This window comes from Caenorhabditis elegans, chromosome III, assembly GCF_000002985.6.
Source record: "Caenorhabditis elegans chromosome III".
Classification (NCBI taxonomy): domain Eukaryota; kingdom Metazoa; phylum Nematoda; class Chromadorea; order Rhabditida; family Rhabditidae; genus Caenorhabditis; species Caenorhabditis elegans.
In genome coordinates this window covers 7,226,708-7,254,576 of record NC_003281.10, presented here as the reverse complement: position 1 = coordinate 7,254,576, position 27,869 = coordinate 7,226,708, and the positions used below count along the sequence as shown (strand labels likewise).

At 36.2% G+C, this 27,869-nt stretch overlaps 8 protein-coding genes across 10 annotated transcripts; 5 read left to right on the top strand and 3 right to left on the bottom strand.

Annotated features, from left to right (window-relative positions):
- The first annotated feature begins 6,736 nt into the window (after positions 1-6,736).
- zmp-6 (Peptidase metallopeptidase domain-containing protein) lies at positions 6,737-8,876 on the top strand. The gene is made up of 6 exons (NM_066198.7): positions 6,737-6,935; positions 7,034-7,121; positions 7,172-7,326; positions 7,786-7,995; positions 8,069-8,209; positions 8,650-8,876. Exons 1-6 carry the CDS (start codon positions 6,809-6,811, stop codon positions 8,766-8,768), a joined length of 840 nt encoding a protein of 279 aa, NP_498599.1. The 5' UTR covers positions 6,737-6,808; the 3' UTR covers positions 8,769-8,876.
- Positions 8,831-11,297, bottom strand: osm-10 (Major sperm protein). Of its 2 annotated transcripts, NM_001330924.2 has the most exons (7): positions 11,182-11,259; positions 10,823-11,075; positions 10,640-10,741; positions 10,519-10,586; positions 9,910-10,059; positions 9,439-9,849; positions 8,831-9,310 (listed from the first exon to the last, which is right to left on the bottom strand). In NM_001330924.2, the coding sequence occupies exons 1-7, from the start codon at positions 11,212-11,214 to the stop codon at positions 9,149-9,151; spliced, it is 1,179 nt and encodes a 392-aa protein (NP_001317784.1). In that variant the 5' UTR covers positions 11,215-11,259; the 3' UTR covers positions 8,831-9,148. The 2 variants fall into 2 exon arrangements, with proteins under 2 accessions (NP_001317784.1, NP_498598.1); NM_066197.7 differs by having other exon boundaries at positions 8,834-9,310; positions 10,640-11,075; positions 11,182-11,297.
- A 329-nt stretch (positions 11,298-11,626) lies between these two features.
- ztf-31 (C2H2-type domain-containing protein) lies at positions 11,627-13,212 on the bottom strand. The gene is made up of 6 exons (NM_066196.2): positions 13,150-13,212; positions 12,904-13,095; positions 12,651-12,858; positions 11,941-12,063; positions 11,804-11,893; positions 11,627-11,733 (listed from the first exon to the last, which is right to left on the bottom strand). Exons 1-6 carry the CDS (start codon positions 13,185-13,187, stop codon positions 11,677-11,679), a joined length of 708 nt encoding a protein of 235 aa, NP_498597.1. The 5' UTR covers positions 13,188-13,212; the 3' UTR covers positions 11,627-11,676.
- A 76-nt stretch (positions 13,213-13,288) lies between these two features.
- On the bottom strand, positions 13,289-15,550 carry pars-1 (proline--tRNA ligase; the record flags this gene model as incomplete). 2 transcript variants are annotated; one of them, NM_001382911.3, is made up of 5 exons in its annotated part: positions 13,289-13,764; positions 13,809-14,015; positions 14,062-14,633; positions 14,752-15,342; positions 15,453-15,550. In NM_001382911.3, 5 exons carry the CDS (start codon positions 15,537-15,539, stop codon positions 13,476-13,478), a joined length of 1,746 nt encoding a protein of 581 aa, NP_001370820.1. In that variant the 3' UTR covers positions 13,289-13,475. The 2 variants fall into 2 exon arrangements, with proteins under 2 accessions (NP_001370820.1, NP_001022778.1); NM_001027607.5 differs by having other exon boundaries at positions 13,315-13,764; positions 13,919-14,015; positions 15,453-15,539.
- Positions 15,551-20,374: 4,824 nt separating this feature from the next.
- On the top strand, positions 20,375-21,651 carry ndus-8 (putative NADH dehydrogenase [ubiquinone] iron-sulfur protein 8, mitochondrial). The gene is made up of 4 exons (NM_066194.7): positions 20,375-20,455; positions 20,504-20,648; positions 20,722-20,809; positions 21,030-21,651. The coding sequence occupies exons 1-4, from the start codon at positions 20,396-20,398 to the stop codon at positions 21,373-21,375; spliced, it is 639 nt and encodes a 212-aa protein (NP_498595.1). The 5' UTR covers positions 20,375-20,395; the 3' UTR covers positions 21,376-21,651.
- Positions 21,652-21,694: 43 nt separating this feature from the next.
- On the top strand, positions 21,695-23,538 carry adr-2 (Double-stranded RNA-specific adenosine deaminase adr-2; the record flags this gene model as incomplete). Its single annotated transcript, NM_066193.5, has 5 exons — positions 21,695-22,104; positions 22,158-22,497; positions 22,550-22,783; positions 22,828-23,157; positions 23,231-23,538. 5 exons carry the CDS (start codon positions 21,695-21,697, stop codon positions 23,402-23,404), a joined length of 1,488 nt encoding a protein of 495 aa, NP_498594.1. The 3' UTR covers positions 23,405-23,538.
- Positions 23,539-23,635: 97 nt separating this feature from the next.
- R151.10 (uncharacterized protein) lies at positions 23,636-24,523 on the top strand. Its single transcript, NM_001392141.1, has 2 exons — positions 23,636-23,778; positions 23,825-24,523. Exons 1-2 carry the CDS (start codon positions 23,646-23,648, stop codon positions 24,391-24,393), a joined length of 702 nt encoding a protein of 233 aa, NP_001379936.1. The 5' UTR covers positions 23,636-23,645; the 3' UTR covers positions 24,394-24,523.
- A 266-nt stretch (positions 24,524-24,789) lies between these two features.
- On the top strand, positions 24,790-27,770 carry R151.8 (Myb-like domain-containing protein). The gene is made up of 10 exons (NM_001379787.1): positions 24,790-25,106; positions 25,154-25,283; positions 25,332-25,458; positions 25,509-25,585; positions 25,635-26,018; positions 26,064-26,185; positions 26,237-26,403; positions 26,674-27,208; positions 27,259-27,359; positions 27,407-27,770. Exons 1-10 carry the CDS (start codon positions 24,792-24,794, stop codon positions 27,606-27,608), a joined length of 2,160 nt encoding a protein of 719 aa, NP_001367828.1. The 5' UTR covers positions 24,790-24,791; the 3' UTR covers positions 27,609-27,770.
- Positions 27,771-27,869: the final 99 nt, after the last annotated feature.

Genomic DNA, 27,869 nt, shown 5'->3' with positions numbered 1-27,869 from the left:
AATTCTGAACCTCTACCTAATTGTAAGCCTAAGAATTAGCCGAATGGCCACACACTTCTTAACATTTATGCATTGAACCTTTCTTTAAAATGATTTTTCTTGACTAGTAAGCAATAAAAATAAATAAATCGGGTCAACATGTTTTCCCCTAAAATTTTTCTAGACTGTTTAAGAGTTTTTAATGGATTATTCCGGAAATTTGTTCTGGGAGCAAACAAGAAAAGTCTCGAGACAAGGAAAAATAGCCTCGGGGTCCAAAATGTGATCAAAAGGGAATGACCATCTTTGAACTTTCCTCTCATTAATAAACATTTGAAAATTATGGGAAATTTTAACTGAAAAATTAAATTGACCTTCATCATTTTTCACACTTTCACACTAACTAGTAAGCCCCTTGAATAATTGGATGAGGAAAAAAAAGGAAAAATGAAAGATAATTGGAATTTGGTAAGGAGGTCGAGTTGATAGATGTCTGGAAAAATACATTTCTAGATGTTTAGCCTTGAACTTTTGGCTAAAAAAGGATTGACACATGTTTAAAGATGCCTCCAGCTTACAAGATGTAGTTTTCCACCTAAAAAGGGATGACCCCCATGGTTGAAACAGAAAATGATGAGATAGAGGAAAAAGAGAGAAAAAAAGAGTGAAACCGAAAGGTTCCAAGATGATCAAATTGTCTCATAGACTGAGAAGAAGCTCAATGCATCTTCTCTCTTCTTTTCTTTATCTTCCAAAAAACTTTTTCGATTCGATTACTAACTATGGACCTGCATACTCTTTTGTTTGGCTTCCGACCACAAGGCGAACAGGAGAGAAAAATAAGATCCAAAGACTAGAGTTCTTTGAAGAGCAAAGTTTCCCGAAAATGTTTAGCAAATTAATTTTAAAGAAGGACTTTTGAGCCAAAAGATGAGTAGGGACTTAGTTAAGTGCCAAATATGTGTAAAAAGAACTTCCATACAACAATATTGAGCAGATATATACTATATCAGGTTTTATAACTTTGAATTCGCGCATAAATGATCCGACCAATACGCTGCAGCGACGCTTGCACGTCGTTAATTGCGTTTTCTCATAGCACGGAGACTCACAAATTCAAACTTGTTCAAATCTTCTTAATTAACATTTGAAATATTAAAAAACAACATGGCCACCTCTCGAAATAAAAAAAAAGAGCACATATGCATAATAAAAGAGCACACACACATAAAAAAGTAGAAAGATTCAAGTTTCCGAATAGCGTTTGAATACGAAGATGGAAATTGGATATGTGTGAAAACGATATGCACACATTCTACTGCTCATTATGGAAAAGGAAAGAGGCACTTTTTGGGTTATAGAGCAAAAATTAATTACCAAAAAATGCAGTAGAAAATTCAAATAAAACTCCGTTTTGCTCTGGCATAAATATTAGAGTTTCTAAAAAATGTTGAATTATTTTTTTGCAAAAAATAAATTTTCCGAAACAAGGGTTTAGGTATCGGCACGAGCAAAACTTTTGAGCTGCCGTAACCATAAATATTAAACAAAAGATTTAAAAAATTGGAGAAAATTACGAAACATCTTCGAGTACTGTAGCTTAAAAATGTGGATTGGGCTGAGACCTGACGAGAACAGGTTATATAAAAAAAATGTCAATGAGTTCAAATCTTATAATTAAAATTTAAAATATTTAAAAAAAAAAAGGTTTCCGTCTGTTTTTTAAAACTAATTCAAGAACTTCAGGCAGAAAATCTAAAGTTTTAAAGCAGTTTCGAATGTGAATTTCAGATCAAGAAAACGTGCAAATTACTAGGAACGACCGTCCTCATCACTAAACTTTTGTTTTAGAGTAGGGATTGGTGTAGTTGAAGTTATGAGTACCCAACAAGTACGCAATTTGTTTGCAGAGAAAAGCGGCAATCATTTTGCGGCTAAAGAACGTATTTGTAAAAGTGACCGCGTAAAGATACTTTGGGAGGAGAAGAAGACTTCAAAAAATTCAATCAGAACATGGAGATTGCGTCATCAGAGTACTGATTTTCCACTTCCTACAATTGAATAAGTGATGATTGGTTGAAATGTCTGGAATTAACGGGTTTTAAGATTTGTTAGTTTCACAGATAAACGTTGTAATTTTAATTTAAAACTATTAGAAAAAATGAAAAAATGAATGTTTTGGAACGGTAGTGTCAATTTGAAAATTCAAAATTAATCCAAAATAAATGTATCAGTGTATATAATTATTTTATTGTTTTTACTCTTGTTTTGAAATATGAAAATAATCTCAAATACTTACTAAAAGTTGTCATTTGCCGAAAAACATTATGCAAATTTTTCTCGGCAAATTTCAATTTTCATTAAGTACTCGAGGTTGTTCCAAAGAATATTTATATTCCCAATCAACGGACACAGTTTAAGATAGCTTTGAATAACCAAAATATTTCAAACTTTTCAATAAATCTGGTAATTTGAAATCAGATTTGAAAATTTTTGAGGGTAGTGAAAAACACTGCCAAGTCACACTCAAATTCATGGAATTACACACATTGTCTGACTACAATTTTGATCAGAAAAAATAAATTCTCATTTAGAATTTCTATTTTAGGATTTTGAAATTTTAGTTCAATTTTGAGCTTATATAAACATACTTCTATAAGATTCAGAACAAGTAGTAATCGTAATACGAAGAATTCAAAGTAATGATCATCAATAAAACTATGGGAGATGTGGTCAGTTAGAACTGAAAAGCAGACATTTTATGGCGGTTTTTCTTTCTGTTTCAGCTTTCATTATTTTCTGATGACTTTTTTTCTCTCAGTTCTCAGAAGGAAAAAGACTTATGTGGTGCAAAAAAACATTATTTTTTAAAGAAAACAAAATAATTTATTGTTGTTTTCAGAAATAACAAAATGGTGAACTATTTTCTTAGAACTTGAAAAGAAAGTATGTCAACATTCCTATTAATTTTTGAAAGTTCATAGTGCTAAGGAAATGTGTTCTGTTAATAGGGTTTTGCGATAAGAATTCGGTCTTTTAAATTTAAATCTCAGTTAAAATATTTAGGAAACTTTTGAGCTATCTTTTTTATGAAATTTAGTTTTTCAGTTTTTGAGTGTTAACGGAAAACACGGCAACATTTCTAGAGCACTTTTTAACAGTTTTCTAGCACTGACCTCAGCCGTTCTCTGTCTGCATTCGAATCATGGTTACAGTTTATTCTAAGCCTACTATTATCATCGCATTAAAATGTAAAAGGTTTAAGAATAATATTCGTTTTTCTTTCTTTCAAAAATGGATGTTCTACTTCATACTCGCCATGTTTTTAACTAACCCAAAATCCAGAAATCACGTCCAACCGCCAAAAAAGCGCCAAAAAATGCATGGATAAAAATGTGGAAATGTTTTTTTCTTTTTCCCAGACACAAAAAAGAAAACAAAAAAGGATTTAAAAAATATTTGCAGATCAAAATTATCAATGGGCTTCTTTTCTTTCAGGTCAATAGGCTTTTCTCCAGGGGATTAATTATTTTTTCTTCAGTTTTGGAAATTATTTATAAATCTAAAAAACAAAAAAGGGCTTCTTATTTGCTTAATAAAATTTATTCTGAAATATAAAAATCCATTCAAATCAGATTAAGAAAGTTTCAGAAAATTCAAAACTTTATCCGAGTTTTTAATTTTTATGTGTACAAATTTCCCATATCGTGTCATAGTTTTTAAGGAAAATACTAAAAACTTTTGTATTTTGTTCCCATGAATTGATGGATATTTTCACTGTTGCGTAAACAAGGCATATGTTTATAAAATAGGTTACTCAAAATTGTAAAAGTCTCATGGAATCAGGAAAGTCATTTTGCTCCAATACAATAACCGTTGAGAAACGCCAGTTACAATGATTAATATTTCGAATTTTAAGGCTGAAAACCACAGCGTCGGATTTGTCTGATGCCTTTTTCGTGTTTCCGTTCATCTTGTATTTCTCTCAACTTTAAGCAAAAAAAATTAGAGAAAATATCAATAGAAATGAGCAAAACAATTATTCGGGAAAAGAAAATTTCAGACAAAAAGCCCAAGGTTCAAGAATTACAGATAACACATGGAGGGTGGCTCATCTCTCTCGTGGAAAACCGGAAATGGGACTTGTTTATGAGAAGATGTGCTCTTTGAGATGTTGAGACTTTCAGACTTTTTTTTCGAGAACCAGAGAGATTAGAAATTGAAAATAAAAACTTGTGGGAAATTTCGGAAACGTAAATCTGTGCCTGAGAAGTTTAATTTTTGCTTAAAGAACACATAAGAAACAAAGTAGGCTCACGTTAAAAATTTTTAGAACGCTTTTGGAACTTTTAGTTCACCTGAACTAGTTTCCAAAAATGTTTATCTCTTGGAAAAGTGAACAAAAAGTTCTTGTTCAGGCAACAAAACGAGCATATATTTTCCTCTTTTTTCCGTTGAATTCGTTAGGACATCTTTCAAATTTTTGAAATTCTAAGAATACAAAGAATCACACAGCATCAAAACACATTCACAAAGTCAATATTTTATTAAAGATATAAATATTTAAAAATAACAGATACATTTTGGTAGAAATATTTAAAATGAGACGAAATTATGCGGTCAGTTTTATGAATGTTCGGGAGTGAGTGCTCCCTTGAGAATGAACCATTTTTCCTTTTTTTCCCGGATTTTCTGTAACTTAACTGACTTTTACTCTATTTGAGCAAACATATACTCCCTGAAAAGCTTGAAATACGAAAAAAAATTCAAATCAAATTTCACACAAATTATATTGGAACAGGCAAATTTATGTTTGAAGACTTAGTGAATAATTATATCAGTTGGGAAATTGAATCTATTCTTAACAGAAGAAACTAGATACGGTTTTTATTCAACCTCTCTTTTAATATTAACTACATTGTCTGTGTACATAATTAAACATGTAACATTTGTATTTCCCTTTGATTGAAATTTCAACTGCAATTTATTATGCAAACAGGCGTTGTAGCATAAAAATGATTGTCATCTCGAATTATTGCAACACATTTACAGATAGCCATCTCGGTATGTCCAGCATTGTTTTATGGATAATTATGAGGAAAAGAACCAGAGAATTCACACCCGCGAAATTGAAACCGGATGTTGCGTAAACGAGGCATATGTTTATAAAATAGGTTACTCAAAATTGTAAAAGTCTTATGGAATCAGGAAAGTCATTTTGCTCCAATACAATAATCGTTGAGGAACGCCAGTTACAATGATTAATATTTCGAATTTTAGGGCTGAAACCCCCAGCGTCGGATTTGTCTGATGCCTTTTTCGTGTTTCCGTTCATCGCTTCAGATTTTCAGATTTTGTTTAGTTCGGTTGTGTAGTAGCTACCTTGAACAATGTTTCCAAAGGTTTTAAATATATGAATCGCTTTATGACATTCTGTTAATCTACAGTATCCAAATCCATAAAATTCTCCGCTTCCTTGTTTTTATAATCTTATCAACTGTAAGTACTTTCCATATGTATCTATATATCTGTCTTTCTTATCCTTTGCCGTGAGAAAAACCGACAAAAATCTTTTACTCAATAAAATAATACACTTTGATTTTCAGTCCGTCAGCCATCATCCTGCCGACTACACACCACTCCATGATCATGAAAAGCTGTAATAAGTTAGCGAAAGTTTTTTATGTTCTAAGGCAATGAGGGATGAGATGATGAATAGTAAAGAATAAAAAGAGGTTTAGAGAAAGGTTAGAAAAAGGCAAAAACATTGAAAGCTTCTTCTTCTGCTACCCCCGTATGAACGAACGCGTGAGACGAAATGAGAGAAAGAAGGAAAACAGTTTTATCTTTCATTTTTCCAATTATTTCGGTTCATTGCGTAACTCGATTTGGATTATGTGAACTGAGAAGCTTGATGATTTGTAAAGTTCATCAAGGTCTGGAGGCTAGACAATAATTCTAAATTGGAAGGTTCGCTAACCACTGACAACCTGCGGTGTTCCATAATACTCAGCGAAACAATACAAAAATTTACTTCCAATTTAAGATAAATACCTAAAACTTTATTCTTAACCTTCACTTGTCCCCCAACTCTTGTTAAGTCGTCTCACGTCCTTCAAGTAGCTAATCTAGTTGTTGTAAAAGGAATGCCACGTCACATTATTATACTTGACAAAAGTGATTGACATTGTTCAAGAACGTCTTCAAGAACAAGTTTCACACAAGCTCACCTTCTTCTTTCACTTTTTATTTATGATTGTTGTACTATTTCTGAGAAAAAATAACAATTCAGTAATAACTTAAAATTAAACCTTCTATTTTTCTAGAAAATTTCAAGAACAAAACTGAAACGTTTCGTTTTTGACAACCAAAGAAAAAATGCAAGAAAACTCTCCCAATAATTTAGACAAATATATTTATGGTGAATTGCCTATAGGCATTGCCTATATTGCCTATATTGCCTATATTAATTAGATTTTTCCATTTGTAATAATGCTCTGAAAACTTTTTTTCGCAAATCTTGCAAACAAACGACTAAGAAAACGTGCTACGCTAATGATACGTTTTCGAGAAATAGTACAATTTTTTCAAAAATGGTTACTTATGAACCGCGAACTTCAATTTCTGATGACTGACCCTCTGTATTTTGGAAATGTGGGCGGTACATGAATTCTGCCAACATCTTCATCGTCATCTTCTGCCATGCCATCCTTCTCTATATTTTCACACTTGTTTTCCTCTTCCTCATCTTTTTCTCTCTTACTCTCCATCTCAGCTGCTTTCATTCAGTCTTCTTGTATGTACAGTTCTTTTTAATATTTTTTGACCTATGCGTTCTATATTACTTTTTATTCTTATATTCTTGATTTTTGCAATTAGTGAAGCTCAAGAGAATATTGATAAAAACCTCGATTTCATAAAACCGATTGGTTTCGGGAGCAGGGAGAAAAGATACGGTAAGTCTAAATTGCCTGACATGCTATTTTTAAATATTAACCCAACTCCCCCTGTTAAGACAGTCTTTATTCTTTTTAAAGTCAAATTATAGTTTCAGTGATTCGAGCAAAACGATGGAAAAAGCACACATTAACGTGGCAGTTACAGACTCAGAATTTATTAGATCCAGATGTTTTTATTGTAAGGTAAGTTTGCAATAATGTCTAATAAATTAACAAACGATATATATACTCAGAAATACAATGCACCGAGCATTCAACGAATGGTCAACCGTATCATCCGTTGATTTTCGAGAAATACCACCCGATTTGGTAACAAAGCAACCACCTGATATCTACATTGCATTCGAAAAAGGAGAACATTCCGATGGATTCCCATTTGATGGGCAAGGTAACTTCAGCTTAATAGATGATCGAAAAAATGCCTTGGAAAATTTGTTCCATGTCTAATTCTGGTTTTAGGTTTTTCTGTGAACCTACTAAGAACAATTTCATTTTTGAGAAAAATTCTAAGCATGTTTTGATCGAGTTGAGTGAAAAAGATGAATTTTGTTACAGCAAAAAAATTTCCAAAAGGCTTAGGCACAACGTTACAAAAGCCAATTTGGAAACAATTTCACAGGCTTTTTTTCTAGTTCAATGTGCTTCTCTACTATTAAATTTTTGTCGAGACCTATGTAAAAAGCTCTCTTTGAGTGTAGGTTCTATTTGAAAGTCTAACTGAAATACTTTTCTTATCCTTTTCCTCGAGTATTTTCTGGTTAAAAAAAAAATGTAAACTACATGTTTCAATTTTTTAAACCAATTGTAGACTCCAGATCAATCACTATACTTTTAAAACAATTTTCAGACGGAGTAGTAGCTCATGCATTCTATCCACGTGATGGACGACTACACTTTGACGCCGAAGAACAATGGAGCCTTAATTCAGTTGAAGGCGTCAATTTATTCCAGACAGCAGTACATGAAATTGGTCATCTGTTAGGTTTGGAGCATTCAATGGATGTTCGAGCAGCAATGTTTGCTGCTAAAAGACCTTATGATCCTGCATTCACTTTAGGTAATTTCATTTCAGCATCATATGACTGTGTTCCGAGACGCGTACAAATTGAATTTAACATTTTTTTTGTCAGGTGATGACGATGTACGAGCCATTAGATCTTTATTCCCTATAAATGAAACAGATGCAAATTCTGGAAGCGAAGAGAATTCAGAGGATCCGGTGACAACTGTTAAGCCAATCAGCAAAGAAGAAGGAATTGACGAAGAAAATAGTGAGTTATTTTTTAAAGAATTTTTCTGTTGGAAATTATGCGATTTCACTGTTTATGAAATATTTAAACACTTTAAACGTTACTGATAAGCTCTTTATTAGATCTTACACTTTGGAGATCAGAGTATTTTCCAGATTTGGCTAAAGTTATCAATATCATTCAGAGAATTGAATAAAATTTTGTATATTATTGAATTAACCAGGCTTGCAATTTATTACAGAAGAAATGTAATTAGAAATGTAAAGCTCAAAAGTTTTTGAGCAAAATAGTGGGCTGCAATTTATAGAGGTGCGAATATTTTTAACTGTTTTTGTATCCTATGCTCTCTTAAACTCTAAAATCTTGGAAAAATTCAATTTTTAAAAGTCATTCGAATCGTTCAAGATCAATGGATAAAAAATGCAATGGAGTTTTTTATAATTCAATGAAAAACATTTCAGACGATCCATTTGATGCATCTTCAACAACCACATCTTCATCATCTCCTGACTCTTTTTTCCCATTTCCACTTCCTTCAATTGAGCATTTTCAAAGACGAAACGACTGGTTTGTTCTATAGATCTCTACAAATATGTTATGTTTTCTCGGGTACTTGTTTTCCAAAATTTGTTAGAAAAAGTCTTTCAATGAAGTACATTTATTATTAATAAAGTTATACAAATAGATTTATGATGTGATTTCAGCAGAGACACTCGAGCGCTGAGTTAATGAAATAGTAAAGTCAGGCATGGGGGGAAATCAGATTATTTTGATTTTACAAGAAAGGTGACATGAGAATAATTGAATTTTAGTGTACATATTAGTACATTACTTGCAGGGTTCATGTCAAGTTCATACAAAGTTAATACAACTTTCGAAAAAAACAGAAGTAATTTTTGAATTGATCAAGGAATTTTTGTGCTTTCAAACTAAGTTTTGATTGATACAAGTATGAATTAATTAACGGACAATTTTCATTTCTTTTTCATCGATCTCGACAACTTCGATTATTTCCCGATTGGTAAATTCTGCTCGATCAGAAGAATCACGTGCATCAATGATTCCTTCAGGAGCAACACCGTAGTCAATACGGAAGAACTCTTCTTCAAGAAGCTTTCCCGGCTGAAAAAAAAGTTATCGGATAATTTTAGAAATTTCGAACAGTGATCATAAGTATTCAGAATGTTCCCTGGAAAACCTGGGATTTGTCCAGACGGCATAATTCCAAACACACATTTTTCGTTACCTACCTTTCTTGTGATATTAAGTGTCAATTCCTCTTTTGGAAGCAATATTGCACAGATTGGTGACATGACATAATTTGCCGCATTCATGATACTTATCTGATACACTACATTGACTTCTCCGTCATTTTTGATGGTCAACTGACACTTTTGCTCTTTTTTTGGACTAATGAAAACTTTGTTAGATGAAACTGAAATGACTGGTTGCATTTTCTCTTCTTCTTCTTTTTTCTGTTCAAGAGCATTGACTCCATTCAAGGAAAAGAATGATTTGGTTTGAATACTTGGATTTTCCAAACGAAGACCTTCGGCAATTTTCAGAGATTCACAATAAAATTGAATGACAGATGGATCTGTTTGAAGACCTTTTTCCACGTATTTCTGATACGTTTGTTGGCGACGAGTTTCGAGCCAAGTCTGAAGATCACTTTGTATGAATTGTTGATGATTGTCTCTTAAAGTGTTATATGTATATACCTCTGCAATGAGCTCAGTCATTGAATACATTTGCCCAAATTTCTTAACGGCTTCTGCATTTGGAAACTTCTCATGCTCTCTGTAGAACTCTTCCAAGTTATCCGATTGCCATTCTGTGGTTGTTCCAAAACGAAGTGATTTTCTTTCCTTCTGTAAAACTAATTTTTTGTGATTGAAATAACGCCAATTTGAAGGTGCATGTTATTTTTCTAAGTAGACCTTGTCACAACCGTAGAGAATTTACTTGATGAGGAAATTTAAGTGTGGTTAGACTTCTGACTTCTCAGACTTCTGAGACTTCTGAGTAAGACTGAGTGAATAATAAACTCGTAAATACTGATTGCTAAAAAGTGTGGCTATCCACTATTCAGGAAGTATACTTATATGCTGTCATGGATGTTTTTCAGCAATAAAAATGCACTAAAAGTCATTTTGACCTCACACACCCGAAATATAAAGTTGCCACATTTTCCTATGTACAAACAAGAATGGAATAATTTTGTGTGTTCAGAGTGTTCCCATCACAATTTTGAAAGAGAGGTTGCCACGAGTTTCAGAACTCAAGAGGAGTAATATGAGCTCTAGCTAGGTTTTGGTTTAACCACTAACCGTGTCTTCCTCATCGTCCGAAGCTGGATACTGCTTCGGAGTTGGAAGAGTAGCCGATTCACGGGAATCTGAAATATAATTAAGTGTATTCAGTTTGCCCATTGTTGCCTGAGTTTGTTACCTCCTTTCTCCAATTTGACATTTTCCAAATCTTTGACCAATTTTTCGGTTTTCGAAGAATCTTTTCTGGATGCACTGCTTTCCTTTCTTGAACCAGAGTCACCTGAACCAGTACGACTTGGACTCGGAGATTTCTTCGCTTTTGGAGGGGACAATTCGCGACTTTTTTGGGCTGTTGGCTTACGAGGTGGAAGTGTTGAAATGGGTGCAGTTGGTTGATTTGAAACTTTTTGAGTGACTACGGTAGTTGTGGTAGTAGTGGTTTTTGCTGGGCTAGTTTTTGGACTTGAAGCCCCATTCTTAACACCGCTAGTTCCAGTTGTTCCAGTTGATGGAAGCTCATTTGGCAATAGTTTGGACTCAATCCCAGAAGTTTTTTTGGTTGTTGTTTCAATTACAGATGACTTTTTTGGACTCGGATCCAGGAGAGAGGTCTTCTGAAATTTATTAGGTTCTAACATAAATCGAAAAAGTTTTTTCCTAGATAAAGTTATGTGGATAAAATTTCAAGTTTAATCCTAAGTATTATTTCAGAAATCTCACCTTTTGAGAACACGCGGACGTTGCCTTCGACATCTTGCAAGATGAAATTTCCAAAAAAGTTTATTGATATGGAAACTTTTAGAATAATCTCGAAAGTTGGCTCAACATCTCGATTAAGTACCTTTCTACCAAGTCACGCCCACTTCTTGCTCACGCGTTTCTCGTTTTGATAATATAATAAGAGCAGAGTGCACACCTGTCTCCACGGTGATTAATTAAATTTCAATGGTTTCTTACTCTGTCACAAGATATTTTCGTAATCTTTTTTCTTTTGCAACCATAAGAATAATATATCACAATGCAAATCATGATTCGCTGAAAATTTAAGAGTTCAGATGTTCAGCTATGAATCATTGCAGACAACATTTTCACTGTTTGATCTGGATAGCTGATCACATTTTTCAGACAACTTGTGATTATTTCCTATTTCAGAAAAAGGTTGAAGTACAACAGAAAAATTCTTTATTAAGCTAACCATCGAATCAAATATATAATTCATGCAGTGTTCAAAGCACGATCCTCGTAGTCGGCAAGGCGGGAGTAGAGGATTTCCTGGAAAAAATGGTTTTAAAAATGTCAGTCAGGAGAATCGACTTCTAGATTCGAATGGTGAATTACTAACCCCATAAATATGAGCGAAAAAGTGTGCCCATTGTTCATCGTTCATTTCCAGTGGCTGATCGAATGAGCTTTTGCAGAATACACATCTAACCTAAAATTAATATTTCAAATTGAATCTGTTAATGAATACTGTCATACCACTTCCGGTGTGTGATCCAATTCACAGTGTTCACGGAATGTCTTCTTATTCTCGAAAGATTTCTGGCATAAATGACATTTTGCATTGAGGTTGTGGTCGTTCATTTCGTGATGGATTAGACCCTGAAAGTTTAATATTTTGTGTGTGCCAGTCGGTGTCAAGCTGCAGAGGTGTTTACTAATTTAATATATGAAATTTTGAGCAAAAGTGAGTTATTCCATTAAACTCAAACCTTTCTATTACACAGACGCGAAATTTTGCGACTATTGCACAAAAATACGGTTCCTGGTCTCGAGACGACATTTATTTTTGCTCAATACAAAAAGGCGCGCGTCTTTAAAGAGTACTGTAATTTCCAAATCTAGTTTCTGCGGAATTTAAAACGATAGTTTTTCAATAGAAGTATATTTAAAAAATAAATATAACCATAAACCCCAGAACTCTCAAAAGATCTGGAGAAAAATTATTCTTAAAAACTCCTGAAAATTCCGCAGAATAAAATTTTGAAATTACAGTACTCTTCAAAGGCGCACGCTTTTTAAAAAATTTAACAAAAACAGTCGCATAGAGACCGAGCACCGTATTCTTCGCGCGAAAATCGCAAACTTTGCGACTGTGTGATATTGTTGCAAACCGAGTCACCAATGCAATAATGCTTATTTCATCTATTACGTCAGAAGCTTGCACTTTTGTGTCCATAGTCAATTACCTTCAAAGTGTAGTGGTTACATCCACACTCATCACATCTGAAATTTCCCTCTGGAGTTGTCTGTCTTCTTCTAGTACTCCATCTCTCATGAGATCTAGAATCTGAATTTCTGTGACGTCTTCTTCCGTAATCAGTTCTTCTTCGCCGATCACGACAGCGGCTCCGGTTGTTGCTACTCGAGGAATTACAGACGTCACTCTCACTGTCACTGAAAATGAAAGAAATCTTCTAATGCAATGAAAACTGTGCTCACCATGAAATTTCTCCTTCCTCTTTCCACATTGGTTTGTCCCGTTTCGCCGTTTTTTGATGCTTCATCTTGGATGACTCACGGCTTCTCCGCTTCTCGTTTTGCCGTTTTTTTCTATCATTATCGGATACTTCGGAGTTGGTTGTTGAACTCGAATCACGTCGTCTTTTTCTACGATACGACAAAGGAAGTTTTCTGAAATTTAAGACCGCTGAAAATATCTGGAAATCTAAAGTTAAATGATGTTACCGTTCTCCTTCGGAATCGGATTCACTGGATGACGACATTAATATAAAAAACTAAAAGTGTAAATGTTCTTTCCATCATTCCCCACCCCTGACCCCATTGCCACATACCACCACGCAATGTAGGGCACCACGTTCTTTTTTTTCTGTTAATTTTATTTTTAATTTTTATTTTTAATGATATTCAGAACAAATGAAAAAAACGAGCAATAGTAGGATGTATGAAGACAAATGAAACAATCACCAAAAAAAATAAATAGCAAAAACAGAGGACAACGAATAAATACTATGCTTCTGAATATTTAGTTATTAGGGACGTAGACGTGAAAATTAATAACTTCTTCCAAACAGAGCGAAAGCCTTGGCATTGTATGTGCATGATGGGAAAAGACATTTTGATGGAAGTTCTTGTTTTGGTTGATCCAATGGAATACATAACGTCTTGGCTCCCATCTGTGCGCCTTCTCCGTCTTCTCTTGTTGATGCCTTCTTGATTTCCTCTTCACAGTCTGGACGACCACAGAATGGGGACAGTATAATGCACTTCTCGTCAAGAAGCTTCTTGAATTCTTCGATGCACGTGGTGCTCTTCAGGTGAGAGTCACGTTGAGCGAGTACCCTGAAGTATGGAATTTATTTCAACTTTTAAAAATTTTAACCAACTTATTGTACATAGCAGTATGAATTTCATCAAGAAGAGATTTGACAGTTTTAGACAGTCCTTCCAGGGAAAGTTGTTTCTTCTCTCCGTTGTGACGGATTACAGCGGTTACCTGGTTCTTTGCCAAATCATTTGGTCCGACCTCAAAACGGATTGGGACTCCTTTCAATTCCCAATGATTGAACTTCCAGCCAGCATTGTAGTTTTCTCTGTAATTAAAAACGTACATAACTGCATTCATTATTAATTTCAAACCTCAAATCGTGCTCAGCCTTTACTCCATCCGCGACCAAATCCTTGGTAACCTTATCAACAGCATCGAAAAGCGATTGCTTGTTCTCAGTCTTGAATCCAACTGGAACAACAATAACTTGAACAGCGGCAACTCTTGGTGGAAGTACTAATCCCTTGTCATCTCCGTGAATCATTACCATTGCACCAATGGTACGAGTGGAAAGACCCCACGAATTTTGCCAAGCGAATGCTCGTTCTCCTTCCTTCGCTGGATCCTCGTACGAAATATCAAACATCTTGGAGAAATTTTGTCCGAGATGGTGAGAAGTTGCTCCTTGGATTCCTCTACCATTGCATGCCACGTATGCTTCGACTGTCGTCGTAAAATCTCCTCCAGCAAACTTTTCCTTCTCACTCTTTCGTCCCTTCACAACTGGGATAGCGAGCAAATCAGTGTAGACTCCTGCGTAGAGATCAAGGATTTGGAAAACCTCTTTTTCAGCGTCTGCTGGGTTGGCAAAAGCCGTATGTCCCTCTTGCCAGAGAAATTCACGAGTACGAAGGAATGGTGTTGGATGCTTGAACTCCCATCGCTGTAAAGGAAAAAAGTATTATGATAATATTTTTGCAGTGGAGCAAGACAGCTAGGAGAAATTCAACAGAAATTTATAAAAATTTTTAACTAATTTCAATTAAAAAATCAATACTTACAACAACATTGCACCATTGGTTCAACTTGATTGGAAGATCGCGATGAGATTGAACCCATTTCTTGTAAGATGGGTACATAACTGTCTCTGAAGTTGGGCGAATAGCGATTGGTTCGGCCATTTCAGAGTTTCCAGCACGAGTAACCCAAGCAACTTCTGGGGCAAAATCAGCAATATGAGTCTTTTCGCGTTCGAGGGCAGCATTTGATACGAACATTGGGAAGTAGCAGTTCTTCACTCCTAATTTCTTAATTCCAGAATCAAACCATTCTTGAATAGATTCCCAAACTGCAAATGACCATGGTCTAAGAACATAGCAACCAGATACATCATAGTATTCGATCATTTCTGCCTTAGTGATAACTTCACTGTACCATTCCGAATAGTTATCATCTTTCTTGGTTCCAACTCCTAACAATGTCTGCTTCTTTCCATCTTGTTTCTTTTCTTGTTGCTTTGGCTGTTGTTTTGGTTTCTCTTCCTTCTTTGGTTTGGATTGACGAGCATTTGGAGCTGCGTACTCTTGTCCGGTAACCTCCTTGTAAGTAAGCTTCAGAGCAAGAAGCTTGTCGATTGCTTCTTTTTTTGCTTCCTTGAAAAATATTTAAAAGTACGTATCAATTGAATTTCGAATTAAACTTTTGATTCAAATTTAATTAGTATTTTTTATAACTATTTTCCTATTTTTTTTAAACGACAAACCTCTGTGGAGTTCTTGTCACCTTTCACACGGCGGACTTCGGCTCCTTGCTCCTCGATCTCTTTTGTAATTTCTTCTTTCGTCGACATTACTTCCCAAACTGAAAATCAGTATTTTTTATTAACTTTGTAGCCATTTAAATTGAAAAAACAGAGGAAGGATGAGTGATTGCGAAATATTGCGAATTGTTGTTGTGAGAATGAGTATGAGGAAAGCAACGGAAACTATGTACAATAATATTTCGTGATATTTGGATTGACAATTTAGGAGTGTAATTTTTGGGAAATAGGTTGTCCAACAAAATATGAATATCAATTATGGGACCAAGCCCATTTTTTGATTAATAAAAATAGATTAGAACATATATTTTTAACTTTTTAGTCAGAAACACCAAGCTCCGACTTGAACAAGGAACTATAGTGAATAAAAATGAAGAGAAGAAGACAAACAAGGTAGCGGAATGAATGGATGAAACAAATTTACCGCGTGAAAAGGGAGAAGACGGACAACGAGAGGGCGAGGCTAGGCTTCCGACTTCCAAATCGACACTGAAGAGAACAGGAATGTCAGGAGAACTATCCGCAAACACAGTGGTCAAATGAAGTTTTTGAGGTGGGGGAAATATATCAAATTAAAGAATTTTAACTTCCTCACAGCTTGCAGTTTTGAAAGAGACGAAGTAAAATTTATTAAATTGACGATTCTACATATATAAAATGCTTGCCGATTAAATTTTGAACAAGTCAGAAGGAAACATAGAATTGGAAATCGCAACGTCTACGTTAAGCTGTTACTTTTTAATTTAATATTTTTGATCAAACGTGAGTTATCCTCCAATAATTCACGCTTATAAGTTGTTTCTATTTCTTTTTCGTTGCTGTGAAAAATGTAAGGCATATTCGAAAAAAACTATGTGAAAGTTCTGGGATGTTTTCCCGTGACAGCGGAGTGAGAGAAACAGTAGCAAACTAAAGGCGCAGGCATTTTCCTCCGGCACGGGTCTCGCCGCGACAAGCGCCCCGCGGCGCTCCGGCGCCTGTTTCTCCTCATTCTACGTGTGAGTAGCGTAGAGGTCGTGTTTTTTATCGATGTTATGCGTTTTTTGCGATTTTTTTGCGAATTTTTGCCATTTTTTCATTAATTAGGGGTTGTTTAGTGATTTTTGTAAATATTTTTCGTCATTTAGGCAATAGTTAGCGCTTATGTGTGTGATAAACAGATAGCTTAGTATGAGTATTGGCGTGAATGTTTTCGAGAGCGTTTTTCGTAACAGATTTGTGTTTTCAGACCTGGATTATTTGAATTTTCTCCTTTCTCTCCGATCGTTCGCTGTTATTAAACTTAAATTATTCTTTTCGGCTATAAGTCCGGCGGATAGTCGGAAATTGGTTTTCCGTTTTTGGTAGATCTTGGTTTATCTCTTGCTTTCGTCTCAATGTGTTATCCTTTTCCTCTCCTTCTCAAAATATTTTAAGCCTAGATTCGAGTCGCTTTTTCAAATAACATATCTTTGTAAACCGCTCGTTTTTCGTCAAATTGCTTGCTATTGATCTCGCACATTCCGTTTAAATTTCTCTACGTAAATAATCAATCTCGGCATATTTGGGTTATTAAAAGAGTAAGTAGTGTATAACCGGCCCATGGTCTGGACAGGTGATTTCAGTCTCCAGCAGCTTAGTTTCAGTTGTTTAAAAACTTCGCATCGCCTCGTCAGATATCGATATCGTTACCTAATTTTAGAATGAATTGTATTCCCTTTTTGACAAAATCAAGGTAAAAGAAACGTCGAGGCGGGGTGCGGTTTTATAAAATTATTTTTGGTCTCCGGTCAGTTTTAATGTGGAGTTTTTCGACAACCTCCGTCGAAGAAGGTTTATATATTCGACAGCTTCTGGCAAGGTGAGAATGAGGTCCGACAGCATCGGTCGGAGAAGGTAATAGTTCCGGCAGCTTCTGTCGATGAAAGTGTGAGGTCCGACAGCTTCTGTCGAGGAAAGCGTGATGTCCGACAGCTTCTGTCGAGGAAAGCGTGATGTCCGACAGCTTCTGTCGAGGAAAGTGTGATGTCCGACGGCCTCCGTCGAGAAAATATAGAATTTGTAGCAGTTTCTGCAGAGGAAAGTGTATAATTTAGCGCGGGGTAGAGTATCGTGTGCTTTTTCCCGACAGTTCTACCTAGGAAAGCCAGACGTACGACAATTTTCTGTCGCGGGAAGGACGACCTTCTCAGTTTTGGGTCGAGAGAAATTTTGTTCGAGTTCTGAACAGAGGATAGCTAGTTATCGTCTGTTTTGCCCGCTGAGGAAAACGAGAGTTCGGAGTTTTTTGAGATAATGTTCGTTCTTCTCAATTATACCATAACTGGTTTTCAAGATAATAGCCGATTAGTGTAGCGGGGTTCCGGGGAAACCCCCCCCCCCCCCCCCATCGCCTTTCCCAGAACGAAACAATCGTTTTACAGTGTCTTTTCAATTAGAAGGATTTTTACCCATAGATTATTCTATCTATCGACAGAGTCAACGAAATTTTCTGCTTTTTCGGGTAGTTTTTCAGTAATATAATGTTCCCTTGGTAGTTTTTCTGATCACGGAGTACAGGAGGTCCTACACACGTTCCGGGTCCTCAAATATTACGAATATGTAGAAACAGTAGAAATTTGCCTGATGCTGGATTAAACGCTCTTTTTTACCGGTTTTTGGCGAACTATGATTCGATTCGGACAATCAGGGTTCCGAGCGAGGAGGTTTATCAGGCGAGAATAATACTGGCTTTATCGATATGACAACCATCGAGGTGCAAATCAGACGATACCTTACGGAATAACACAGGAGAACGAAGTTTAGAACGACTTCCAGGTTAGAGTCTACTAGGTAAACAATACACTTCGATATAAAAACATTCTGGCCGAGACTGGCGAGTAAGATAATTTAGTTTTTCAAAAATTTTTTCGGTAATGGGCGACTTGCGTTATCGGTTGACAGAGGCTTCATTAGAATTTTTTAGTTGAAACCACACGGTCACTTATAGCCCCGAGGCTTTTCTTGTTCTACCCTGTACCACACGCAAAGCCCATAAATTCTGTAACTCAATTTCCTCCTTTTCTCGTACCTCATTTCTCTCGAACGGAGCTAGGAACAAGGGAAAACCTTTTCTCGGGGGAGCGCAGCGACCCGAGAATGGGATGTTTTCCCGTGACAGCGGAGTGAGAGAGACAGTAGCAAACTAAAGGCGCAGGCATTTTCCTCCGGCACGGGTCTCGCCGCGACAAGCGCCCCGCGGGCTCCGGCGCCTGTTTCTCCTCATTCTACGTGTGAGTTCCCGCCCGCCCACCCCTCGACTGATATTTTTGCTACTCTATATTCACTATTCTAGCGGCGGTTCTAACACCGAGCTATTGTGGGTAGGTTGACAAACACGAGGACAGGTAACTTATTCTTAAAATTCCGCAATTCCACCAGAGTAGACAGGCAGGATTCCTCCGAAATAATTGCAGGAGTAATCTGTCAGTCTTTTTTGGCGGTGGCAGGAAAGGTTTAAAAATTTTTTAATAGCGACCAAAAATTGATATCCCTAAAGGTTAATTTTGGCGATTTGCAGGCGTTGAAGGTTTACAGGAAATTCCCTAGAGGTATCAAGGGTGACATTGGAACGGCAGGGAAGGAATCCAGCGAGCCAACAAGAACAAGTTTTCAAGTTTCGGATAAGACCTGGATAAGGAAAGGATAACTAACGGAGTGGAGAAAACCGCGGTCGGCCACGAGTCGCGAGATTACTTCATAACAGACTACAGGTAGTTCTTTTTCGGGGTCTTTTAAATGGGAAACGGCCATAATCCCCAAACTATAAACTATCCTAATTAACATAATTTGTTTTCAGATCAGTTCGCCATTTTTAGGTATTCAGGAGACATAACGGAGAGCGGCAGTGAAAGATCTCGCGGGCTCTTGTCAAGGATTTAGGGAAATTTCGGATTGTTCGCACGTGGGTGGAACGCGAAAACAGAGGGTTGAGAAGCGACGATCCTTGTTTGGGCAGCAGACGAGCTTCAAGTATCAGATCTACAGGAGTTGCCAGGATTATCGATTCACGTTGGTTTACCATTTTACCTCTTTTGCCACCTTAACCAATAATAAGTACTTTCGGTCCGTCCTTTTTCGTTTTTGCAGCACGTACTTCAGCACAGTCGGCTCCATCAGCAACACCAGCAGCTCCTGCACAGTCAACATCATGTCGGCAACATCGAACGATCGGGCTCTTCACGACGGCGTCAGCACATTAAATTTCCCCAATTTATACCGTTCGTGGCCCTCATATCGTTCAAGTTGGGCGCCTGGCGCCCAACTGCCCCTAATTTTCTACTTTTGTCACGACCTGTACCACACGCAAAGCCCATAAATTCTGTAACTCAATTTCCTCCTTTTCTCGTACCTCATTTCTCTCGAACGGAGCTAGGAACAAGGGAAAACCTTTTCTCGGGGGAGCGCAGCGACCCGAGAATATATATTTATGAGAAGTAAATTGAGAAACAAATATTCGGAAGCAAACTTGAGAACAGTTTTCCTAATTTCTCAAGAAACAAAGCATTAAAGTAAAATTATTGTGACAATAAGCGTGCTTAGAAACACTAAACGATAAAATTATGTTATTTGACAAATATTTAAACATAATAACAATATAAAATATATAAATTGAAAGGCTAAAAGTATTTAAATAGATATTTGGGAATTAAACTTTGTTGGAACGCAGAAGTTGCGCCCTTGGTTCATCGTTGGCGCGTTTCTCGTGCACCTGCAGGACATGTTTGCGTCTTTCTCGCTTTTTTAATATTTTTTCGTGTTCAATTTTATATTTATCAATGTTTTTCTATTATAAACACTTCATTCCAATTAAATTAAATGTAGTCTATCAATAATACGTTTTTCAGTAACTTAACCACGCTGTCAAAATGGCGATGAAAAGTGTGGCAGTGCTCACAAAAGGCATGTTTGGAAGAATTCCGGCTCAAGTGAGATTTTCTCATTCAAATATACGTTTCAAATAATCAATTATTTAGCTTGCCGTCAGCAGTGTTCCTTCCAACACAATTCAAAAGAGATCCAACTACAAATTCGTTGGTATGCCCAATGAAACCGATGGAACACTGGCTGGAGATTTGAATTACGGGCTTCACAATGTTTTCTTCACCGAACTTTTCAGAGGTAATTTTAAACTAAATTTGAATCAAAATTATTTTGAAGTATACTGTGTGAAGGAAAAATGTCAATTTTTCAGGTTTCGGAGTGATGCTTGGTCACGTATTCATGGAGCCAGCTACTATCAACTATCCCTTCGAAAAGGGACCACTCAGTTCAAGATTCAGGTACAGAAATTAAAAATTGAAATTAAATCATAAAGCATTTGTTATAATCAGCTTGGAAGAAAATAAGCATATTTTGGTTGTATTTTAATAGTTTTCAAAAAACTGAACAAACTTGCACCTTCACACGACACATATTCGAAAATTCTTTAATTAAAAATATTAATTATTTAGTTAATTTAAAAAAAAACAAAAATTATTAACAAAAAAATCAGTATTTTAGAGGAGAACACGCTCTTCGTCGATACCCGTCTGGTGAAGAAAGATGCATTGCTTGCAAGCTTTGCGAAGCCATTTGCCCAGCTCAAGCTATCACGATCGAGGCCGAAACAAGACCTGACGGAAGTCGCCGTACCACTAGATACGATATCGATATGACCAAGTGCATCTATTGTGGATTATGCCAGGAAGCTTGCCCAGTCGATGCAATTGTCGAGGGCCCGAACTTCGAATATTCGACTGAAACTCACGAAGAACTCCTCTATAATAAGGAGAAGCTCTTGTTGAATGGTGATCGCTGGGAGCCTGAGCTCGCTTCCAATCTTCAAGCCGAATATCTTTATCGTTAAGATAATACGAATTGTGGGAAATGAGAAGAGAACATTTTAAAATACCTGATTTTTTCGTAGCTTTTTCGCTTTTCCGTTTTCTGTTGTCAGATGATTTATTTTTAATTTTGAGGTTTTAGTATTTGTTCCCCTTTTCTGATAACTTCCGAATTGTAGATGAAAAACAAAATATGTTATATACTTTTATGTTTTCTCTATGTTTTTCTTAAATATCGTTCACTAGTCGATGTTGCTCTATTGTTTTTTCGATATCTCAAGGTAAAACTGTTACACATTTCCTCATGTGGACTTTTTGTTCCAAAAATTATTCGTAATTCAGATGTCCGTCGAAGAAGGTATGGAAGTTGAGTTAAAGTCAGAGAAAATGGATTTGGATGACAATATTCCCGACTTTGTGAAGGAAACTGTGGAAAGAAGCGGAAAGAATCCAATGTCATTATTCTCAGAGCTTTATGTTCATATGACAGGCAACACTCCAGTTTTTGATTTCTATAACAGAAACCAACCGAACGGATCCATGAAATTTATATGTGTTGTAATTTTAAATGGAGAACGAATCGAGGGAAATGTAAAATCCAAAAAGAAAGAGGCAAAGGTGTCGTGCTCATTGAAAGGACTGGAAGTCGTGCTCAAGCATGTTAGCGAATACGTTGTGCCTGCTGTCAAATTTGAGGAGAAAACCACATTTTTCGAGATGCTCAGAGAACATACATACGCGAAATTTTATGAGTCAGTGGAAAAAATAATTCATAGTGAATGTATCCCTTTTATTATCATTTTAGACTTTGTAAGAACAACGCCTTAATCTATGGATTCGAAAAAGTGATCGCTTCTGTTTTCCTGAAAATCAATGGAAACCTCCAAATCATTGCTCTCTCCACTGGAAACAAGGGATTACGCGGAGACAAAATTGTAAACGATGGAACAGCTCTCATAGATTGTCATGCTGAAATTCTCGCAAGAAGAGGCCTTCTGAGATTTTTGTATTCCGAAGTTCTAAAGTTCTCTACAGAGCCACCCAATTCAATTTTTACAAAAGGAAAGAACGCATTGGTGCTGAAGCCAGGAATTTCTTTCCATTTATTCATAAACACCGCACCATGTGGAGTTGCGAGAATAGATGTAACTTTTCAAGTATTAATTTTTGTAAATTCTTCATTTGAATTATTTTCAGAAAAAGCTAAAACCCGGAACATCAGATGACCTTCAAAATTCTTCTCGTCTTCGATTCAAAATTGATAAAGGTATGGGCACAGTGCTCGGTGGTGCTTCTGAGTTTGAAGCTCCACAAACATTTGATGGAATCATGATGGGAGAACGAATGAGGACAATGTCTTGCTCTGATAAATTGCTTCGAGCAAATGTACTGGGTGTCCAAGGAGCAATATTATCACATTTCATCGATCCAGTTAGTTTAACCTGATTAGTATAACATGAGATCTTGATTTTCAGATCTATTACTCGTCAATCGCCGTTGCCGAGTTGAACAATGCAGATCGTCTCCGTAAAGCAGTTTACAGCAGAGCAGCCACCTTCAAACCTCCAGCTCCATTCCATGTTCAAGACGTGGAAATCGGAGAGTGTCAAGTGGAAGATACTGAGCAATCAACTTCTGCAGCAGCACGATCCACGATTAGTTCGATGAATTGGAACTTGGCTGATGGAAATACAGAAGTTGTACGAACATCGGATGGAATGGTTCATGATAAGGATATGAGCGGGGCTGACATCACGACTCCATCCAGATTGTGTAAAAAAAATATGGCAGAACTGATGATTACTGTAAGCTGGGGGAAAATAAAAATAATTTTCTTGATGTTTTGAGTGTGAAACTCAACAATTCCTTCTATTTCAGATCTGCACGTTGACAAAGACTTCTGTGGATTATCCAATCTCATACGAAGAACTCAAAGCTGGATCTCAAGAATACGCTGCTGCAAAAAAGTCGTTCATTACCTGGCTGCGACAGAAGGATCTCGGAATTTGGCAACGAAAGCCACGAGAATTTCAAATGTTTACTATAAATTAATCAATGCAATTTTACCTTTATTGTATCAAAAGTTCAATGTGGTTCCACTTTTAAAAATCTCATGCAGCATCGTGTATTCATTCCATTTTAGCTGTTAACTCTTAATTTCTGCATTAATTAATTGTTAATCTTTTATTTTTTGGACTTACAATTTTCAGTGATTCGAGTTACTTATCTCGGAGTTGAATATTATTTAAGGAAACGAAAACTGGAATAAATATGTTTTTATAGAAATTTCCAGATGCCTGCATCAGTGACCCATGTGATTTTCGATTTTGACGGTCTTCTCGTCGACACAGAATCTGCATACACGGAAGCGAATATGGAGCTTTTGAGAAAATATGGACACGTTTTCACAATGGATTTGAAGAGAAGTGAGAAGAAATATCAGAAATATTTTTATTTTAATATAAATTTCAGGGCAAATGGGAAAACGCCATGATGAATCGATCCGATGGCTAATCAACGAACTGAAAATCGGCGATCTTGTGACACCGGAAGAGTATTCACGTCAATACGATGAACTTCTCATCGAAATGTTCAAAAGGAGTCCTGCGATGCCTGGAGCTGAGAAACTGGTTCGTCACCTTCTTCATACCGGAGTTCCAGTTGCATTGTGTACTGGATCGTGTAGTCGCACATTTCCAACGAAATTGGATAACCACAAAGATTGGGTGAACATGATCAAGTTGCAAGTTTTATCGGGAGATGATCCTGAAGTGAAACACGGAAAACCACACCCAGATCCATTTTTGGTGACTATGAAACGATTCCCACAAGTTCCAGAATCGGCGGACAAAGTTCTTGTATTTGAAGATTCGTACAATGGTGTCTTGTCGGCACTCGATGCTGGAATGCAATGTGTGATGGTTCCAGAACGATCGATTTTCGACCCCGATTCAGACCCAGAATTCAAAAATCGTGTGACTGTGATTTTGAATAGTTTGGAACAGTTTAAGCCAGAGGACTTCGGATTGCCCCCATATTAAATATATCATATTTTTCTTTCAAAAAACTGATGGTTTACTTCTATCTGTATTCGATCGTACTTTGTGATATTCACATAACCATTTTATATTTCTAGTTGTTTTTTTTTGAATATATTTTTGCAACAGTTTATTTCACATTGACTCTTTCATCGATCGATAGTGTTTGAGGCACTAATTATTATCTTATTTGACTTTCAAAGTTAAGGCAAATATATTATAACTGATTTTCAAATTTTTCTACATCAATCCAAACTGTATTGTGCATATGTTGCTATGCTATGTTCCTTAATCTATCTTGAATTTGGACATAATTTAACTGTGTACAAATGCGCTCTGGTGGTAACCGCTAATTTTGAAAAGAATTCTCGATTATATTTTCTTCATTTTTTGTTTCAGAAATGCAATCAGATGAGCCATCAACGTCATCTGCCAGTTCTTCTCGACGACGCATCGCCTTTGGGCGGCCTCCCGTATTGAGGGAAAGACCGCTTCAATCACCTGCACCGATTACATCGACTTCATTGACGTCCGGGCTAGACAAAGAACCTCAAACATCAACTGACAACACTACAACAAATGGAGAAATATTGAACCCGTCAAGTTCGGAACCCACGTGCACTTCTGTACTTTCTGACCAAAAATCGCTAGATCTTCCAAAAAGAAGAGCTTGGTCTTTTGATGAAGTTTGCGCTTTTCATGATGGAATCAAGCTTGTGAGTCATATATATTAACAATCTCTGTGATTATATTATTGTTTCAGCACGGGAAAGATTTTGACAGTGTTGTAAAGTTCATGGCGAAGCGAAAAATGGAAAAGACCAAAGATCACGTGAAGACGTTCTTCTTCAATTCGGCAAAAGCATATAAATCATTATTGGCAATGACAGATGGTAATAAGAATATATTTTAATCTGATCTCACATGTTTGTTAAATTCAGATGATTTTGCAAATATTCCACGAGATGCTCGAGAACTGTTTCTTCTCATCAACGCGTGCGAATATAAGCGTAAAACTGTTAATATGAAGGTTATTGTAGAGAAGTTGAAGGAGTTAGTGTTCGAAGGGTTGGTTTTAAAAAATTTGAACTTGAAAAATTATTACTAAAAGTTTGCAGAACTGTTGTCGTCAGAGCTGGTAGGAAATTGGTAACGATTAAAACACCACCTTGCCCAGCACTTTGCAGATACTTCAGTGAGTTTATGGATTGGAAATTAGTTTTTATTTAGATTATTGTTTTAAGGCGTCAAAAAAGGTGATAAAGTTCCAAATGATCTCTACATTCACCTCGAGCCAACAAGCAATGGAGACCATGTTTTCATGAGACAACGTAATCAGAATCCATTTCTTCGTGTTAAACTCAATGCAAACGATCGAATCACAAAACTTCTCGAGTTTTTGCACAAAAAATGGTCATTGGCAGGAGATTCTACCCCTATTTCAGTCACTTTATGGCCGGATAGTTCTTGTGAAATAGCGAGTTTATGCGTTCAATCGGCCGAAAATTCACCGTTCATCTCGTTGTCTATGAACAAATTGATTAAGAATGTAGAAGAGAGTAAGGAGAAGCTGGAAGCTAAGAAAATAGAAGTAACTGGAATAAAAGTGGCGACGGATGTTAATATCAGTTAGTTAATGATTCAGTTGACAAAAACATTTATTGTTTTTTCAGAAACAAAACCATCTCATACTGTAACTTATCCAAGACCTTTCACGTTAACCGATGAAATTATTGCGGAAGGAATAAATTCTAAAAATGTTCGAAATGCAATTGTGGCGGAACTTTTTTGTGTTGTAAGTTAATTTAACACTCTTATTATCAGTTTTATTTGTTCTATTTTTCAGTGTGGCCGTAAAAATCCAATCCAATTAAGATATCAAGTTCATAACGAGAACCAACCTATTCAAGCATCTGAACCCTGGAAAGTAATGATTAATCTATTAAATAGAGGATACGGAGATTGTTTGGCGCCGAGTAAGACCAGAAAAAGAGACAAACCAACGGCAGATTCGTGAGTCGCTTTTTCCTCCGATCCGAGTATTTTCAATTTTCAATCCGAGTCAAGAGTGTCATTAAAAAATTAACATTTTTGGGAACATCGAGAGATCAAAAAATATTTAGTAAATTAACAATAAAATTAAATTTTTCATCAAATTTTGATCATGTTGATGAAAAACATAGCTGCTAAAAAAATGACAAAAATTTAAGATATTTTTCTAAATATCGAAAAAACGAAATTTTTCGATGTTCCAAAAAGCTGTTGTTCCAAATATCATTACAGAGAACCAAGTTCGTCAGCTTCGAAAAAGAAAAAATGTGATGATACTACTTCGGATGTTCCTGGCAATCCAGTGAGCGACATCGTTCGACAAGAAACTGAAGACTTTGCATGTCAACTCGCATTTCTTAAAAAGACAACTCGAAAGAAGACTGCTCCAGCAAAACGAAAACCAACGAATCCAGTACTTGCAACAGTTACTCCTCAACTACTGATTCGTCCGCCACCCGGAGAGTCAAGTTCCGCTCCTGCGATTCAGGATCTTATGGTGAAACAAGTGTTCGCAGCACCAAAAACTACAATAATTCCGAGAAGAACCTCTACATATTCGGAAAAGAAATCTCTACTTCTATCAAATGCTCATAAAATATCAGAACTCACTGCAACTTCTGACTCACCAAGTACAAGTACTCAAGGACCAACTGATTTCTCATCTGTCGTGTTCTCTCCAACAAAACGAAGTGCAGATCCTGAATTGCAAAGAAAAAGAAATGATGCATTTTTATCATCTCTACGTACACCAGATCCAACTCCGAAGGTATGCAATGAGACAATATCGAATTGTAAAAAAATCTTCTAATTTTTCAGAAAGACAGCATTATGCAACAATATTTCGGTGGAGATCTATCAATGTCACCTGGATCGACACGACATGCATCTCATTTGGAAACTCCTGGAGGAAATAACACGTAAGTAAAGAAATAATTTGATAACAAATAATACAACTGATTTTTAGAACAATTGACTTCACCGACATGATGTACCAGAATATTACGAATCACGGAGATCTGACTACAATTTCTAATCCGGCTCTGCATTTCTCAGTTAATGAAGTTCACGAAAAATATCACGATATGATTTCTTCATCGCAAGATAGTCAGGATTACATTCTATCGCACTTTCAGAAGAAGAAGACCACGCCCAAGAAGAAAAAATAGTTTTTTTTGCTTTCTGATATTGAATCTCACGAATTGTATTTTCTTAAATATTCCATATTATTCATTTTCTGTACTACACTCAATTTTCCATTGAATTTCAGGTTTTTACTTTTTGCATTCCTTAATATTTCGATTCTTGCTTCATAAAATTTTTTTATACTGTTTTATATCTGCCAAGAGTTGTTTTATGAACTGGTTTGTTTTCCAAATATCATTATCTCCATCCTATTGCCTTTCCAGATCCAAAAATCATTTTATTAG

Coding starts and splice junctions, on each gene's coding strand:
- zmp-6 (NM_066198.7), top strand. CDS start 6,809: ATGCGTTCTATATTACTTTTTATTCTTATATTCTTGATTTTTGCAATT. Junction 7,996..8,068: donor TGATCCTGCATTCACTTTAG/GTAATTTCATTT, acceptor TTTTTTTGTCAG/GTGATGACGATGTACGAGCC. Junction 8,210..8,649: donor AGGAATTGACGAAGAAAATA/GTGAGTTATTTT, acceptor AAAACATTTCAG/ACGATCCATTTGATGCATCT.
- osm-10 (NM_066197.7), bottom strand. CDS start 11,214: ATGTCGAAGGCAACGTCCGCGTGTTCTCAAAAG. Junction 11,076..11,181: donor CGTCCGCGTGTTCTCAAAAG/GTGAGATTTCTG, acceptor AATAAATTTCAG/AAGACCTCTCTCCTGGATCC. Junction 9,311..9,438: donor CACTTAATATCACAAGAAAG/GTAGGTAACGAA, acceptor CTTTTTTTTCAG/CCGGGAAAGCTTCTTGAAGA.
- ztf-31 (NM_066196.2), bottom strand. CDS start 13,187: ATGTCGTCATCCAGTGAATCCGATTCCGAAGGAGAACG. Junction 13,096..13,149: donor TCCGATTCCGAAGGAGAACG/GTAACATCATTT, acceptor CTTAAATTTCAG/AAAACTTCCTTTGTCGTATC. Junction 12,064..12,650: donor GTAACCACTACACTTTGAAG/GTAATTGACTAT, acceptor TTAAACTTTCAG/GGTCTAATCCATCACGAAAT.
- ndus-8 (NM_066194.7), top strand. CDS start 20,396: ATGGCGATGAAAAGTGTGGCAGTGCTCACAAAAGGCATGTTTGGAAGA. Junction 20,456..20,503: donor TTGGAAGAATTCCGGCTCAA/GTGAGATTTTCT, acceptor TCAATTATTTAG/CTTGCCGTCAGCAGTGTTCC. Junction 20,810..21,029: donor CCACTCAGTTCAAGATTCAG/GTACAGAAATTA, acceptor TCAGTATTTTAG/AGGAGAACACGCTCTTCGTC.
- R151.10 (NM_001392141.1), top strand. CDS start 23,646: ATGCCTGCATCAGTGACCCATGTGATTTTCGATTTTGACGGTCTTCTC. Junction 23,779..23,824: donor CACAATGGATTTGAAGAGAA/GTGAGAAGAAAT, acceptor TATAAATTTCAG/GGCAAATGGGAAAACGCCAT.
- R151.8 (NM_001379787.1), top strand. CDS start 24,792: ATGCAATCAGATGAGCCATCAACGTCATCTGCCAGTTCTTCTCGACGA. Junction 25,284..25,331: donor ATTATTGGCAATGACAGATG/GTAATAAGAATA, acceptor TGTTAAATTCAG/ATGATTTTGCAAATATTCCA. Junction 26,186..26,236: donor TGGCGGAACTTTTTTGTGTT/GTAAGTTAATTT, acceptor TCTATTTTTCAG/TGTGGCCGTAAAAATCCAAT.